General features: G+C 21.7%; 1 protein-coding gene across 1 annotated transcript in view; it reads left to right on the top strand.

Annotated features, from left to right (window-relative positions):
* Positions 1 to 18,181, top strand: part of LOC117178282 (rotatin) — a 126,931-nt gene extending 108,750 nt beyond the window's left edge. The window contains exons 25-29 of the mRNA XM_033369642.1: positions 1,063 to 1,267; positions 1,352 to 1,563; positions 7,497 to 7,637; positions 7,783 to 7,912; positions 17,419 to 18,181. Coding sequence (XP_033225533.1) covers positions 1,063 to 1,267; positions 1,352 to 1,563; positions 7,497 to 7,637; positions 7,783 to 7,912; positions 17,419 to 17,693 — 963 coding nt within the window. The 3' untranslated portion in view covers positions 17,694 to 18,181. The remainder of the gene's footprint in view (positions 1 to 1,062; positions 1,268 to 1,351; positions 1,564 to 7,496; positions 7,638 to 7,782; positions 7,913 to 17,418) is intronic.
* Positions 18,182 to 18,989: the final 808 nt, after the last annotated feature.

Below are 18,989 nucleotides of genomic sequence, written 5' to 3'. Positions count from 1 at the left end.
TTTCAATCAAGAGATAAACTTTAATTTAAAAAAAAATTTTCAACAAAGTAGTTAAACTTTTAATTCAAGAGCTAAATTTTCAACTGAAACATATGAACCTTTAGACAAAGAAGATTGATTTTCAACCAAAGAGTTGCATTTGTATCCAAGAAAGATCCAATTTCTACTGAAACAGATAAATTTTTTAATAAAAAAAAAGTTAAATTTTCATCCGAAAATATTTTACTTTATTTTTTCCATATCAATATATGAATTTTAAACAAGATGTGAATTTTCTACAAACATAAATGAATGAAAGACAAATTTTAAACATAACAGTTGAATTTGCAACCAAAAAAAAGACTTTTTAACAAAATTATTGAGTTTTCTACCAAATAGTTAAATTTTGATCCAAGAAAGATTTTAGTTTTACTTTTCAACATCAAAATATGAGTTTTAAATAAGAATAAAATTTGATACAAAAATAAATGAACTTTAAACCAAAAAAAAAAAAAACAACGAATTTTTAACAAGAGTTGAATTTTCAACAAAAAGCAATAACTTTTTAACAATATTGTTGAATTTTCAATCAAACAGTTGCATTTTTATCTAATAAATATGCAGTTTCTACTAAAATATATTAATTGTTTAATTAAAAAGACAAATTAAAAAAAAACAGTTCAATTCTCATCCAAAAAAGATTTTTTAAACTTTTAATCAACAAAATATGAATTTTAAACAGGTTAATTTTCTACGAAATAGTTCAATTAAAAAAAAACAGTTGAATATTTTCCCCTGACGATTAAAAATTAAAGACCAGAATCTTGACCTTGTAATATTTCCAACCCAAAATCTTTTATAAACAGAATAAAAAATGTCAAATTGAAATTTAAAAATGGATATTTATTCTGCTTAACAGTTATTAAAAGTAATAGAATTTCCCTGATTTTTACCAGATTTTATTTTCAAGTTCCTGACTTTTCACTGAATAATAAAATTCTCTGACTTTTTAAAATTGTTGTTGGCAAATTTTCCCGATTCCGCATGGAAAAAAGTCAATATTTTTCTCCTTTTTGCACCTAGGTCCATCCTTTGTTACACGAAGTCAATGCCATTTTCGTATTGCTAATGAACTTCATGTATAAGAGTGTCCAGGTTAAGGAAATGTTTGCAAATGCTGGTCTAGCTGACATCGTGCATAAATTATGGGCTTGGATCGCTTTGCACAAAAGTGTTTTGATATCTGGATTAAAATTGATTGCAACTTTTACAACCGATTGCCCGGCAGGTAAATTTTTCTTTATTTTTCATTTTATTGTGCACTTTTTTTTTATGGTCTGAATTCTGTAATTTTTTTTTTTTTTTTTGATAGCTGCTCATTCGTTACCGTTGACAACAACTTTGCCCGGCATGGGACTCAGAAAAACTCCAAACACAGTGGCTTTGATACATGTTATTATTCACTTGGTGTGCAAAGAAATCGAGAAAGCAGGACAACTTTTTGAAAATGAAAAATTGCATTTTGCGTTTCATGCTCTGCGAAATTCTGTACACAACCACGAGTGCAGAGTTGCCATTTCGAAGGTAATTTAAATTATTTTTAATTGATTACAGGCCTCGGACTAAAAAAAAAACTATTTTTGAGCGATGGCACTATTTTGATACCATTTCGAAAAAAATGACACTAAAATCTTTTTTTTTTTAATCAAAATCACTTAAGAAGCTGACTTTTTGCGAGCGTGCTTAATTTTTTTTCTTAATTGCAATTTAAAATTGAATAAAAATTATTTTTTGTTTGTAAAAATGACTTTTATGATCAGGAATTTAATTTAAAAAGCGGGAATTTACTTCTAATCGCAGACAAATTTAAGTTTTCATTATTTTAATAATTTTGGTCGATTTAGAAAAGTGTTTACTTTAAATAAATCCTAAATTTATTATTGCATTTTTATTATTTTTCATTATACAGAAGAACCTTTCGCAATTTTTTGCTCTTTGAGATTTTTTCGCTGAATTAAGATTCATAATCGAATTGATGATATTGCAAACATATAAAAAAAACAATAATTTTCTTTATTAAAAAAAAAAAGATAATTATCACGTTAATTTTAAACCTAACTGATGGATTTTCTACTAAAATAGTTGAATTTTCAATAGCAACAAATTAATTTGTATTAAAAAAGATTTTAAAAAATACAACTTTTCAAATAAAACTATGGCATATTTAATTGAAATTAGTTAAATTTTCAATTACAAAAAAATTACTTTACAAAAAAAAAACAGTTACATTTTCAAAGAAAGTGAATAATTTTCAACTAAAATTGTCAATCTTTAACTGGAATAGTTGAATTTTAAATTGGAAATATGAATTTTCAACTCAAATTATGAATCCTTAACAAGAATAATTGATTTTTTTCAAATAAGAAAAATATTTTTAACCAAAAATTGAATAACTGAATATTTAGTAAAAAAATGAAAAAAATGAATTCATTTTTATTCAAAGAAAAAACAAGTTTTCAATAAAATTGCTGATATTTCAAACAAAGAAATTAATTTTTAATTAAAAGGATGAATTTTCAACTAACAAAATTAACTTTCAACAAAAGAGTTGAACGTTCAACCAAGTAAGTTTATTTCCAACCTAAAAGATATTTTCAATTTTCAATTTTAAAGATTAATGTTCTAGCAACTAATTTAATTTCTAAATAAAAAATTTCAATTTTTAACCAAGTAGTGGAAATTTCATCCAAAAAAGATGAATAATGTTTCAATTTTGTATTAAAAATCTAATTCTTAACAACAACAAAAAACGGATTTTAAGCAAAAAAGGTTAATTTTCTACTAAAATAGTTAAAGTTTTAGTTAAAAACATTTGTCTTCAACCGATTAGTTACGTTTTCAACCACAAATGGATTTTAAATTTAAAATAAAGTAGATAAATATTCAGTTAATAAACTTAATTTCAAATCAAAATCCGAATTTTCGAGACGATAGTTAAACTTTTTTCTAAAGAATTTAATTTACAAACTAAAATTATAAAGTTTTATTGAAAAAAACCATTTGCAACTAAATAATTTTTTTTTTTAACAAAAAATGAAAGAGTTAAATTATCAGTTGAAAAATATTAATTTTAAAGCAAAAAAGTTGAATTTTCAACAAAAAATTAAATTTCCACCAACAAAATAAATGAATTTTAGACAAAATATTTTAATTTTCAACAAAAAATTATACATTTTAACGAAAAACTGGAATAGTTAAAAGTTCATTTTAAAAAATCTTCCAAAAAGAATTTTAAAAAACAACTTTTTTTCAACTATAAAACATGAAGTTTGAACGAAAAATGGAATTTAATGTTCAGATTGAAAATATAATTTTCTACACACAAGAATGAATTAAAAAATTCATGAATTTTCAACCGAATAATTGAATTTTGAACTAACAAAGATACATTTTTAACCGAAAATGGAAGGTAAATTTTCAGTTTATGAAATTAATTTTCCATAAAAAACAAAAGTTTCCAACAAAGTACATGAATTTTCAATTTAAAAAATAACAAGAAGATTAAATATCTACTAAAAAAGGCAAATTAAAAAAAAATTGTGGAATTTTTAACTATAAAGATAAAGTTTTAAACAAAAAATAAAGTAGATAAATATTCAGTTATTAAAATAAATTTTAATTTTATTTTAAATCTAAAGGATAGATTTTTAATTAAAATGATACATATTTAACTGAAATACTTTTATTTTTCACCGAAAAGAAGAATTTTTTAACAAGAAGATTAAATTGTGAAAAAGGTCCATTTTCTACTGAAAAAATCGATTAATAAAAATAGTTTCAAGCAAAAAGTTTAATTTTCGACTAAAATAATTAAACTTTTAGTTAAAAAAATTGATTTTCAACAAAGTCGTTACATTTTAAACCCGAGATGAATTCATAACTAAAATGGGGAAAAATTCATCTCGGCTTTAAAATGTAACGACTTCGTTGAAGATAAATTTTTTTAACTCAAAGTTTAACTATTTTAGTAGAAAATTAAACTTTTTTGCTTAAAATCCATTTTTTTGTTTGTTAAGAATTAGATTTTTAAGAAAGATTTTACCATTCTATTTTTGGTTGAAAGTGTATCTTTTTTGGATGAAAATTCAACTATTTGGTTGAAAATTGATATTTTTATTTAGAAATTGCACTATTTAATTGAAAATTTATGTGCTTTGTGAAAAATTCGCCTTTTTTGTAGAAAATTCATTGGTTTAATTGTAAATTAATTCCCTAAAAATCAAATTTAACTTTTCATTTTGGTTTGAATAGATCTATTCTAGTTCAAAATTCAACAATTTGGATGAAAATTCGTCTTTTTTAATTGAAAATCCAACTATTTTGTTAAAAAATCGACTTTTTCTGTAGAAAGTTATTTTTTTTCACAATTTAATCATCTTGTTTAAATTTTTTTCGGTTAAAAATGAATATTTTTGAGTTAAATATGTATTATTTTAGTTGAAAATTTATCTTTTAGGTTGGAAAGAAAATTAAAATTTATTTTAATAACTGAATATTTATCTACTTCATTTTTTAATGAATTTTTTAATTCATTCTTGTGTGTGGAAAATTATATTTTCAATCTGAACACTAAATTCAATTTTTCGTTAAAACTTAATGTTTTATAATTGAAAATTCATATTTTTTTAAATTCGGTTTTTTGGGAGATTTTTTTAAAGAACTTTGAACTATTCCAGTTTTTCTTCCAAATGTATAATTTTTAGTTGAAAATTTAACTATTTGGTCTAAAATTAATTTATTTTGTTGGTGGAAAATTAATTATTTTAATTTAGTTACTATTTATATATTAATTTAATTTAGTTAAAAATTGTTTTTTTTATATGAAATTTTATAATTTTAGTTTGTAAATTCAATTATTTAGAAAAAAGTTTAACTGTTGTCTCAAAAATTCGAATTTTTATTTGAAATTAATTGTATTAACTGAATATTTATCTACTTTATTTTTAATTGAAAATTAATTTCTGGTTGAAAACGTAACCACTCTGTTGAAAATAAATGTCTTGAACTAAAATTTCAAATATTTTAGTAGAAAATTAACCTTTTTTGCTCAAAACCCGATATTTTTATTTATAAATTGAATTAGTTTGAAAATTTATGAACTTCTGGAAAAATTCACCTTTTTTCTATAAAATTAATCTTTATGGTTGAAAATTCATCTTTAGAGATAAAATTCAACTATTCCAGTCGGAGATTTCTCATTTTAGTTGAAAATTCATCATTTTCAACCATACGGATGACAATTTGTCTTTTTTAATTAAAAATTGATCTATTTTGTTGAAAGTCCAATATTTTGCTTAAAAATATTTTTTTTTTTTTAGGGAATTACCTTTTTCTTTGCAATTTAATATTCTTGTTTAAAAATTCAGCTTTTCGGTTAAATATTTGGTTGAATGTTCAACTCTTTTGTTGAAAATAAATTTTTTTGGTTGTAGATTTATCATTTTAATTAAAAATTCATTTCTTCGATTGAAATATCAGCTATTTAATTAAAAACTTGCTTTTTCTTTGAATGAAAATGAATTCTTTTTTTTTTCATTTTTCGACTAATAATTTAGTTATTTAATTTCTGGTTAAAAATTATATTTTTTTAGTTGAAAATTAAAAATTTTTGTTCGAAATTTATCTTCTTGGTTGAAAATTCGTCTTTTTGATAAAAAATCAATTATTCTTGTTAAATATTCATAATTTGAGTTGAAAATTAATATTTCTTGTTTAAAATCCAACTTTTCCTGTTAAAGATTTACAATTTTAGTTGAAAATTCATCACTTCGTTTGAAAATGTAATTTTCTTAAGTTATTATTTTTTGTAAAGTAATTTTTTGAAATTGAAAATTTAACTAATTACAATGAAATATTCCATACTTTCAGTTGAAAAGTTGTGTTCTTTTAAATCTTTTTTAGTAAAAATTAATTTGTTGTTGTTGAAAATTTAACTATTTTAGTTGAAAATAAAACATTTAGGTTGAAAATTAATTTTTGTTGTAATTAAATTAAATCATTTTAATTTCAAATTGTAAAAAGATGAATTTTAAACAAAATAGTTACATTTTGAGTTTAAAAAATTATTTTTTAACAACAAAAGCCGAATGCTCAACCTAAAGAGATGAATTTCCAATACAAAATATATGAAAATGTAGTAGTTGTTATTTTAAGAACAAAATATTTTAATTAAAAATAAAATACAGTTGGATTCAACTAACAAAGAGGAATTTTCAACAAAATACATAAATTATTAACTAAATAGTTAAAATTACTTCCAAGTTGTTGAATTTTGAAACCATAAATGCGATTTTTCTAAATAAAATAGTTAAATTTTTGATAATAAAGGCAATTTTCCAGTGAAACAGATTAGTTTCTAAACAGACAAGAATTTTTAACCAAAAAATATGAAACTTCTACAGAAAGAGATACATTTTCAAGAAAGAAACCAAATTTCCATCAAATTATCGAATTTTCAAACAAAAAATGATGAATTTTCAATGAAATAGTTGAATATTCAACCAAATTGTTTAATTTTTAAGTCTGAAATACGAATTCTGTACAAAACAGTTCAATTTTCAACAAGAAAATGTAAACTTTCAACTAAAAAAGTTATTTATAGGAAATAATTCAATTTTGAACCAAATAATAAAATTTTTTAAATGAAAAGTATGAATTAGTAGCGAAAAATTTAATTAAATAAATTTAACCGAAAATATATTAATTCAGTTGTTATTTAAATAGAAAAATCAGAAAAAGGGGAAAGACTGTGAATCTTGCTGAAAATTCGTCTTTTATTTTCGAAACATTTATTTTTTTGACTGAAAATCTAACGTTAATTTTGAAACGAAAATTGATATTTTTTTTGTTGAAAATTCATCTATTTTATTAAAAACTTAAGTACTTTGGTAGAAAGTTCTAAATTTTGTTTGGTAATGTCTTTTTTTGCTGAAAATTCGTATTTTTGAGTCTAAAATTCAAGTGCTTTTAAGAAAAACTTTTTTTTCCTTCAAAATTGAACAATTTGGTTATTTTTTTTCTTTTTCATTGAAAAACTTTGAAAAATTGTCTTTTTGCTTTAAAAATCGCTCTTTTTATATTGGAAATTCAACTTTTTCTGTTAAAAATTGATTTTTTCGGACTTAAATGTCCCATATTTTCCAAAAAAATCGACTTTTTAGCTCGAGAACCCGACTCTTTTGTGGAAAACTCGTATTTTCAGGTTTAAAATTCATTTCTCTAAGTAGAAATTTAATATTTTTCGGTTAAAAATTCAACAATTTTTTTTAATGCAATATATTTCGCACTTTAATTATTTATATACTGAAGAATAACATTTTAAATAAACAGTGATATTCTTCTTTAATTCTGAAAAAAATTTATGACACTATTTTTACAATATTTTTAAAAATAAGATAAAAATCGGTCTTTTATTTTAACTTTATTTCATTGTTTTATTTTTTTATTTTTATTTTCAGAGCAATCTTCTGCAGTTTTTCACGAAAATTCATCCTACGAGTACGAAAAGAGTGAAACCGTGGCCTTTGGTAGAGATGTACTGTTTAGAATTTCTCATTGATTTCACTTACTACGAAGAGGGACAGCTGAGCGTTTCAAAGGTATAGGATTTTTTCACCTAGAAAATAGAAATTTAATTTAATCAATGAATTATTTAATTATGGAATTTATTAATTTATGGTTTAAATTACGTAATTTAAATTCGTAAAATAATTAATTAATTATTAAGGAATTAAATTTTTTTAGGCGATTGATGGATTGGAAGTTCTTGTACAGTTAGCAAGATGTTCGAATCCCTCGACACGAATTTTGTCGTTGTCAACGCTGAGAAACGTGGCATTTAATGTAACAAATCGCCCTCGTCTCTTAACCTCAGGCAAGTCATTCTTTTAAATTTGATATAAAAAATTATTATAGCAGATTTATGATTTTAGTTGCAAATTTTTTGGTTGTAAATTTAAATTTTTTTTTTTTAATTTCGTTTAATCTTCTTTGTTGAAAAATAATGTTTTTGGTTTAAAATTCAACTATTTGGCGAAAAATTGATCTATTTTGTAGAAAATTCAAGAATTTTGGTAAAAAGTGTTGTTTAAATGTGAACTGAATAATAGAACCCTATAAAAAAACACGAACTTTTTTGATTGAAAGTTAATTATTTTCGATTGTTTTGCTAGAAAGTCATATTTTTTTGTTGAAAATGCAACTACTTGTTTGAAAATTGAATTTCTTTGTAAAAAATACATTTTTATTAGATGAAGATTAATTTATTTGGTTAAAAATGTAAATATTTGGTTGAAAATGTACTTTTTTGTTAAAAATTAATATTTTTTGATTGAAAATGCAACTAGTTATAATCTTGGTGACAAATTTATTTATTTTGTACTAATTTAACCATTTTTTAAAAGAGTTATATTTTTTGTTCGAAAAATCAATTGTTTTCTTGAAGATTCGACTTTTTGTATAAAGAAATTGGTGCTTTTTGATTGAAAATCCAACTTTTGGTAGAAATTCCATCTTTTTTGTTGTTGAAAATTAATTATTTTTAATTGAAAAATTTACTATTATGTTTGATTCGGAATTCGTCAAATTCGTATTTTTTTGGATGGAAATGATTATTTTTCCAATGAAAAATTTTAATTTAATTTTCCATTTTTTTTTAATGTATATTTTTTTGTTGAAAAATGGATTCAGTTGAAAAATCCTTTTTTTTTGTTGTTAAAAACTCATCATTTTAGTTTATAAATTAATTTGTTTAAATTTGTTTTACTATTATCTCATTTTTTATTGGAAAATAATGTTTTCAATTTAAAATTTATCTTTATAGTTTAAAAGTCCGTTATTTTTGTTAAAAATTCTTCTTTTTTGTAGATCTTTAATCTTTTCGATTGAAAATTTGACTATTTTGAGAAAAACAATTTTTCAAACTTTAAATTCAACTATTGTATTTTAAGTTAAAAATTTATCTTTTTTAATAAACAATTCAAGCTTTGATTGAAAATTCATTTATTTTGTTCCAAAATTCGTCTTTTGGCAAAACATTAATCTTCTTCGTTGAAAAAATGTTTTGGTTTAAAATTCAACTATTTGGCGAAAAACTGATCTATTCAACTGTTTTCTTGAATATTCGACTTTTTGTATAAAAAATTTGTCCTTTTAGATTGAAAATCTAACTTTTGGTAGAAAAGTGATTCTTTTTTGTTGAAAATTAATTCTACTTAATTAAAAAGCTTACTATTATATAATTGATTCAGAATTAATATCTTTTCGCTTTGGTTGAAAAGTTGACTACGTTGTTGAAAACTCTTCTTTTTATGGTTGAGAATGATTAAATTTTATCTGAACCTTTAACTATTCGAATTTTTTTTATATTTAAATTTATATTTTTTCTAATAAATTGAACAATTTTGTTTAAAAGTAATATTTTTCGGTGGAATATTCCACTATTTTGTTGAAGATTCGATTTTTTGGATAGAACATTCATCGTTTTGGAATAAAAATTATTTATTTATAATTGAAAACTACTATTATATTTTTGGTTCAGAATTCATCTCTTTTGTCTCCTTTATTGAAAAGTCGACCAACTTGTTGAAAACTCGTATTTTTTGGACAAAAAACAATGTTTAACTGGACATCCAACTAATCAATTTTTAGTTAAAAATTCATCTTTTTAGTTAAAAATTGAATTATGTGGTTGAAAATTAGTATAGAAATATTACTTTCACTGTTAAAAACGCTATTGTTTGGTTAATTTGTTAAAAATGTATTCTAATATTGTTTAAAATTTAAGTACTTTGTTGAAAATTCGTTTTTTTTTTATTTAAAAATTAATTTTTTGATTGAAATACTTGCTTTTTATACTTGGAAATTTAACTATTCCATTTTTTTAAATCTATCTTTTTTAGTTAATAATAATTGAACTATGTGGTTCAAAATTTATGTTTTTTTTTGGTAGAAAATTAATTTTCTGCTAAAAATTTTTTGTGTCGAAAATTCATACGTTAAGGTTAAAAATTTAATTATTTAAAAACAGCCTCCTTTTATCTTGGAGATTTAACAATTTTGTTTTATTTTTTTTATTGGCTGAAAAATCTTTATTGGTTTATAATTCAACTCTTGTTAGAAATTTCTCACCTTGGTTTTAATATTCTTCTTTATAGGTTTCAAATTCAACCATTTTGTTTAAAACTTTGCTTTTTTGTTAAAAATATGTCCCTTTTGCTTGAATTTCAATTTTATGAGACCGAAAAAATCGGAAAATGACAGTGAATTTATTTTTTGACCGGGAATTGTAAACATTTTTAGAAAAAAATCTGTCCATGTTTGATTTCACCCGTTTTTTGAAGAACTAGGTAAATTATTATGATTTTTAATGATGATATCATTCAGTTTAGAATGCGCAATTAAAAAATCTGTCACATTAAACTTTTTTCATTTTAGTTTATAATTTTTAAGCGTACATTTTAATTTAAAGAATTTAAAAATGTAATTTTAAAGCCTTAAGCAATTAAAACTTAGAAGCTTTTGAAATCGAACATTTTGGATGAAAAGCATTTTTATTTGATCAACTGTGAATATAAATTAATTACTGATCTTTAAAATTGAACTGTACTTTGAGGATTAAAAATGGAATAATAATTGAATTTAGAAGACGATTTGCAATCATTTCAAAATTTAAGAATTTCCAGATTCTGACCTAAACATTAATTTTTTTTAATTCAAAATTTATTATTTTTTATTATTTATTATATTTATTATTTATTGAATTTTTGGTTGACAATCTATCTTCTTTAGTTGAAAATTCAACTATTCCTGTTAAAGGTTCATCGTTTCAGTTAAAAATTGCACTTTTTGTTTAAAATTCAACTATTTCAGATGAAGATTCATGATTTTTATTAAAATTTCATTTTTGAAAATGAAAATTTAACTATTCCATTTTTGATGGAAAGGTGATCTTTTTTAGTTCAAAATTCAATTGTTTCGTTGAAAAGTTATCTTTTTTAGTTGGAAATTCAATTATTTCGTTGCAAATTTATGTATTTGTATAAAATTCGTATTTTTTGGTTGAATATTTAACACTTCCAATTAAAGATTCATAAGTTTAGTTGAAAATTCATCTTTTTGTTTGAAAATTCAACTATTCCAGTTAAATGTTCATCAATTTAGTTGAACATTAATTTTTTTTTAGTTTAAAATTCATTTATTTTGTATAAAAATATCGATTCTTGATAGAAATTAATATTTTTGTTAATCAATTAATCTTTTTAGTTTGAAAATTCCACTATTTCAGTTAAACATTCATCATTTTAGTTGAAAATTCATGTTTTTGGTTCCAAATCGAACTATTTGGTTGAAAATTTGTCTTTTTTTAGATGAAATTAACATATTTTGTTGAAAAATTCCAGTATTCCAATTAAATATTCATCAGTTTAGTTGAACATCAATTTTATTAACTGAAAATTTAACTATTCAATTTTTGATTGCAAATAAATATTTTTTAGTTGAAAATTAATGTATTCCACTATTTCAGTTAAACATTTATCATTTTAGTTAAAAATTTATGTTTTTAGTTAAAAATTCAAATATTTGTTTGAAAATTTCTCTTTTCCAGATGCAAATTCATGTATTTTATTTTCTCGTAGAAAATTAATCTTTTTGTTTAAAAAATGATCTTAATTAAAAATTCATCATACTGTTTGAAAATACAAGTATTTCAGTTAAATATTCATCACTTTAGTTCAACAATAATTTTTCTAGTTGAAAATTTATGTATTTTGTATAAAATTCGTCTTTTTTGGTAGAAATTGATATTCCTGATTATAAATTCATATTTTTTGTTAAAAATACAACTATTTCATTTCAAAATTCATCATTTTAGTTGAAAATTTATATTTTTATTTCAAAATTCAATTATTTGGTTGAAAATGTGTCTTTTTTAGTTGAAAATGATTTTTTTGCTTAAAAACTAATCTTAATTGAAAATTTTTCATTTAATTGAATTTAATCATTTTTTAGATTTTTAATTGAAAATTTGTCTTTATTTTATGAAAATTAATGTATTTTGTTTAAAAATCGTAAATTTTTTGGTAGAAAATTTATCTTTTTGTTTGAAAACTAATGTTAATTGAAAATTCATCTTATTGGTTGAAAATTCTACTATTTCATTTTAAGATTAATCATTTTAGTTAAAAATTTATATTTTTAGTTAAAAATTCAACTATTTGGATGAAAAATTGTATTTTGTAGATGAAAATTAATGTATTTTGATGAAAAATCTTCTCTTTTCGGTAGAAAATTAATCTTTTTGTTTAAGAACTAATCTTCAATAAAAATTCATCTCATTGGTTGAAAATTTAAGTATTTCAGTTAAATATTCATTACTTTAGTTGAACATTAATTTTTTTTTAGTTGAAAAAATATGTATTTTGTATAAAATTAGCCTTTCTTGGTAGAAATTGATCTTTTTGATTATAAACTCATATTTTTTGTTAAAAATTCAACTATTTGGTTGAAAATTGTTCTTTTTTAGATGAAAATTGAACATCAATTTTGTTAACTGAAAATTGAACTATTCAATTTTTGATTGAAAATAGATATTTTTCAGTTGAAAATTCATGTATTTCGTATAAAATTAGCATTTCTGGATTGAAAAAATAATCTTCTTAGTTAAAAATTGAACTATTTGGTTGAAAATTCGTCTTTTTTCTGTAGAAAATTAATGTATTTTGTTGAAAAATCGTCCTTTTTGGGTAGAAAATTAATCTTTTTGTTAAAAAACTTTTCTTCTTGTGTGAAAATTCATCTTTTGGTCTAAAATTTACGTATTCCAGTTAACTATTCATCAGTTCAGTTTAACATTAATTTGGTGAACTCAAAAATAAACTATTTAATTTTTGATTGAAAATGGATCTTCTTTAGTAGAAAAATCATGTATTTTGCATAAAATTCGTCTTTCTTGTTAAAAATAAATCTTTTTGTTTATAATTTAAACTTTTTGGTTTGGAAATTCTACTATTTCAGTTAAACATTCACCATTTTAGTGGAGAATTTATATTTTTATTTCGAAATTCAACTATTTGGTTGAAAATTTCTCTTTTTTAGATTTCTCTTTTTTAGTTTAAAAACTAATCTTAATTGAAAATTTATCTTATTGGTTGAAAATTCAAGTGTTTCAGTTCAATATTCATCACTTTAGTTGAACACCAATTTTTTTTAGTCAAAAATTCATGTATTTTGCATAAAATTAGCCTTTCTTGGTAGACATTAATCTTTTTGTTTATAAATTAATCTTCTTGGCTTGTAAATTCAACTATTTCTATTAAACATTCATCATTTTAGTGGAATATTTGGGTTTTTAGTTAAAAACTTAACTATTTGGTTGAAAATTTGTCATTTTTAATGAAAATTCATGTCTTTTGTTGGATTTCAGTTAAATTTTCATCATTATTTTATTTATTTTTATATTTATTTTTTTTTTAGTTGAAAATTCATGTATTTTGTATAAAGTTCGTCTTTTTTGGTAGAAATTTATCTTTTTGATTAAAATTTCATATTTTTGGTTTAAAATTCAACTATTTCATTTTAACATTCACCATTTTAGTTGAAAATTTATGTTTTTAGTTAAAAATTGAACTATTTAGTTGAAAATTTTTCTTTTTTTAATAAAAATTCATATATTTTGTTGAAAAATCGTCTTTTTCTGGTAGAAAATTAATCTTTTTGTTTAAAAGCTAATCCTAATTGATTGAAAATTCAAGTATTCCAATTAAATATTCATCAGTTTGGTTAAACATCAATTTTGTTAACTGAAAATTCAACTATTCAATTTTTGATTGAAAATAGATATTTTCTAGCTGAAAATTCATGTATTTTGTATAAAATCAGCCTGGTCAGGTAGAAACTAATCTTTTTGGTTTGAAAATTCAACTATTTCTATGAAACACTCATCATTTTAGTGGAATATTTAGGTTTTTAGTTCAAAACTTAATTATTTGGTTGCAAATTTCTCTTTTTTTTATGAAAATTAAGGTATTTTGTTGAAAAATCGTCTTTTTTGGTTACAAAATTAATCTTTTTGTTTGAAAACTAATCATAATAGAAAATTTATCTTATTGATTGAAAATTCAAGCATTTCAGTTAAAGATTCATAATTTTAGTTGAAAATTTATGTTTTTAATTAAACACTAACCTATTTGGTTGAAAATTGGTCTTTTTTAGATTAAAATTAATGTATTTTGTTGAAAAATGGTCTTTTTCTGTAGAAAATTAATCTTTTTATTTAAAAACTAATCTTCTTGATTGAAAATTGAACTATTCAATTTTTGATTGAAAATAGATATTTTTAGTTGAAAATTCATGTTTTTTGTATAAAGTTAGCCTTTCTTGGTAGAAATTAATCTTTTTGTTTATAAATTAATGTTTTCGGTTTGAAAATTCAACTATTTCAGTTAAGCATTCATCATTTTAGTGGAAAATTTATGTTTTATTTCGAAATTCAACTACTGGGTTGAAAATTTGTATTTAGATACAAACTAATGTATTTTGTTGAAAATTCGTCTTTTTTGCTAGAGATTTCTCTTTTCGATTATAAATTCATATTTTTGGTTGTAAATTCAACTATTTTATTTTAACATTCATCATTTTAGTTGAAAATTTATGTTTTTAGTCAAAAATTAAAATATTTGGTTAAAAATTTGTCTTTTAGATGAAAATTCATGTATTTTGTTCAAAAATCGTCTTTTTTCGGTAGAAAATTAATATTTTTATTTAAAAATTAATCTTAATTGAAAATTCATCTTATTAGTTGAAAATTTAAGTATCTCAGTTAAAAATTCATGACTTTAGTTGAAAATTAATTTTTTTTTGGTTGAAAATTCATGTATTTTGTATAAAAATCGTGTTTCTTGTTGAAAAATCAACTATTTCATTTCAAAATTCATCATTTTAGTTGAATATTTATGTTTTTAATTAACAACTCAAATATTTTATTTAAAATTTGTCTTTTTTAGATGAAAATGCATGTATTTTGTTCAAAAATCGTCTTTTTTCGGTAAAAATTAATATTTTATTTAAAAACTAATCTTCTTGATTGAAAATTCACGTATTCCAATTAAATATTCATTAGTTTATTTGAACATTAATTTTGTTAATTGAAAATTGAACTATTCAATTTTTGATTGAAAATAGATATTTTTAGTTGAAAATTCATGTTTTTTGTATATAATTAGCCTGGTTTGGTAGAAAATAATCTTTTTGTTTATAAATTAATCTTTTTGGTTTGAAAATTCAACTATTTCAGTTAACCATTCATCAATTTAGTGAAAAATTTATGTTTTAAGTTCAATATTCAAGTATTTGGTTGAAAACTTGTCTTTCTTAGATGAACATTCATGTATTTTGTTGAAAATTCACCTTTTTTGGTAGAAATTTATCTTCTTGATTATAGATTCATATTTTTTGTTGAAAATTCAACTCTTTTATTTCAACATTCATCATCTCAGTTGAAAAATTGTGGTTTTAGTTAAAAAATCAACTATTTGGTTAAAAATTTATCTTTTTTAGATACAAATTAATTTATTTTGATGAAAAATCGTCTTTTTTCGGTCGAAAATAAATCTTTTTGTTTAAAAACTAATCTTAATTGAAAATTTTACCATATTGGTTGAAAATTCAAGTATCTAAGACAAATATTCATCAAGTAGTTGAAAACTAATTTTTTTTAGTAGAAAATTCATGTGTTTTGTATAAAATTCGTCTTTTTTGTCGAAAATTAAACTATTTCATTCCAACATTCATCATTTTAGTTGAATATTTATGTTTTTATTGAAAAATTTAAATATTTAATTGAAATTTTGTCTTTTTTAGATGAAAATTCATGTATTTTGTTCAAAAATCATATTTTTTCGGTGTAATATTAACCCTTTTGTCTGAAATCTAATCTTCTTGATTGAAAATTCATGTATTCCAATTAAATATTCACCAGTTATTCAATTTTTGATTGAAAATTAATATTTTTTAGTTGAAAATTCATGTATTTTGTATAAAATTAGCCTGGGTAGGTAGAAACTAATCTTTTTGTTTATAAATTAATCTTTTTGGTTTGAAAATTCATCTATTTTAGTGAAGCATTCATCATTTTAGTGGAAAATTTATGTTTTAAGTTCAATATTCATGTATTTGGTTGAAAACTTGTCTTTCTTAGATGAACATTCATGTGTTTTGTTGAAAATTCGCCCTTTTTGGTAGAAATTTATCTTCTTGATTATAAATTCATATTTTTGGTTGAAAATTCAACTTTTTTATTTCAACAGTCATCATTTCAGTTGGAAAATTGTGGTTTTAGTTAAAAAATCAACTATTTGGTTAAAAATTTATCTTTTTTAGATACAAATTAATTTATTTTGATGAAAAATCGTCTTTTTTCGGTCGAAAATAAATCTTTTTGTTTAAAAACTAATCTTAATTGAAAATTCATCTTATTGGTTGAAAATTCAAGTATCTCAGTTAAATATTCATGCCTTTAGTTGAGAATTAATTTTTTTTAGTTAAAAATTCATGTATTTTGTATAAAATTTGTCTTTTTTGTTGAAAATTCAACTATTTCATTCAAAAATTCATCATTTTAGTTGAATATTTATGTTTTTAATTAAAAATTTAAATATTTTATTAAAAATTTTTATTCTTTTTTCGGTAAAAAATTAATATTTTTATTTAAAAATTAATCTTAATTGAAAATTCATCTTCTTGGTTAAAAATTCAAGTATCTCAATTAAATATTCATCACTTTAGTTGAAAATTCATGTGTTTTGTATAAAATTCGTCTTTTTTGTCGAAAATTCAACTATTTCATTCCAAAATTCATCATTTTAGTTGAATACTTATGTTTTTATTGAAAAATTTAAATATTTAATTGAAATTTTGTCTTTTTTAGATGAAAATTCATGTATTTTGTTCAAAAATCGTCTTTTTCGGTAAAAAATTAATATTTTTATTAAAAAATTAATCTTAATTGAAAATTCATCTTCTTGGTTAAAAATTCAAGTACCTCAGTTAATTATTCATCACTTCAGTTGAAAATTAATTTTTTTTTTAGTTGAAAATTCATGTATTTTGTATAAAATTAGCCTTTCTTGGTATAAATTAATCTTTTTGTTTATCAATAAATCTTTTTGGTTTGAAAATTCAACTATTTCTGTTAAACATTCATCATTTTAAGCAAAAATTAATCTTTTTAGTTCAAAATTCTACTAGTTGGTTGAAAATTTGTCTTTTTTAGATGAAATCTCATGTATTTTGTTGAAAAATAAGTATAAAAATTATATAAAAGTAAATAAAATCATCTTTATATTCTTATATTATTTTTAATTGCGGACTTACTCTCTACAGTCGATTTCATCAATCTGCTCCACACGACATTCAAAACGGGCTCGACAATCGAAATTGGAATTGTGGGATCCATGCTTTGGTCACTTATTAGCAATAATCAGAAAGGTAAATTAATAGCTCGAAGTACTGGCTTCGCACAGAGCATCCAGGAAGTGCTCGGCAAATTGACACTGATAACAGTGCCGGAAGAAAAGCAAGAGAAAGACTTAATCAAAATGTTAGAGTACGTTTTACAGATTCTAAGTCCCTACGAAAACAAAGGCGACCCTAGTTAGTGAAAGTTAAAAAAGGCCATTCATAGTTTAAATTTTGATAGAATATCTAAATAATATCTGTACATATGCGCAACATTTATTATACTTAAACCTAAATCTCTATTCTTAATTTCTAGCTCTAATTCTTAGATCTAATTCTCCGGGGCCTTAACAAATTTACAATATTTTCAAATGTTTTCGGCGGTAAAAATGTGACTGTGTCACTAAGAAAAACGTTTGCTATTATTTTAATCCCTCTCTGGATTGTAACTCAATTTTTTCTTCTATGCTTGTAAACAAACGTAATACAATTTTTATAAAAAAAAGGGAGAAACTAATCGAGATATCAGAGTTAGAGGCAAACTCTTGATTTAGGTAGAGTTTATTTTTAGAAGTGGACTGACTATACTATTTATATTGTTTTGAGATAAACAGAACTTGCATTTTTGTACAAAGAATTTGAATGTCTTATTATATTGAAGTGAAGTATGGAAATATAATATGTTTTAATAATTTTTTAAACTTATTTTTCCGGTTTTTGTTAAACAATTATTCAACCAGGTTATCTACAGCTGAGGGATTTTAAAACTGGTCAGGTAAGATTTACATTTGATAAAATTTGTTCGAGAACAGGTAAGCCTTACAGAAATATTATTCTATATATATATTTTTTATTTTATAGTTATTTTGTTCGAGGATTCATCTTGTGATTAAAAAATTAATATTTTCGTGTTAAAAAATTGAACCATTTTGTAGAGAATTCGTCTATTTTGGCTACAATTTCATCTGTTTTTAGTTAAAAATACAACGGGTAAAAAATTAATATTGAATATTAATTGTTTTTTTTTTGAAAAATTAGCTGCTACATATTTCGTCGAGAATTCAAATTTTTTGGTTGAAAACTCAACTACTTGATTGCAAATAAGTAAATAAGACTTATTTACTTACGTATTATTTTGTTAAATATAAGAAAAAGCGGCATAATTGAGATAATTCAAACAAACAAAATTGCACGAATATTCATAAATGATAAATAATATTAAAAAATAAATAAATAATACACAAATGAATGAAAAAAATGCCGAAAATATGTGTTATTATCGAATTATAAAATTTTCCAAATTTTAAATAACCGCAAGATTTTTAATTAACAAAAAATAAAATCTTAAATTAAAAAATATCCGAAACTAAAATTCACCGACTTCAAGACTGACTTTTAAAATAAACGAATTATTAAATTTCCACAACTATTTCAATCCTCCAAATTTAGAACTGCCTAATATAGTTTAATGATTATTAATTTATGAGCTATTAATA

This window comes from Belonocnema kinseyi, chromosome 8 (genome assembly GCF_010883055.1).
Source record: "Belonocnema kinseyi isolate 2016_QV_RU_SX_M_011 chromosome 8, B_treatae_v1, whole genome shotgun sequence".
Classification (NCBI taxonomy): domain Eukaryota; kingdom Metazoa; phylum Arthropoda; class Insecta; order Hymenoptera; family Cynipidae; genus Belonocnema; species Belonocnema kinseyi.
This window is presented reverse-complemented; position numbering and strand designations above follow the sequence as displayed.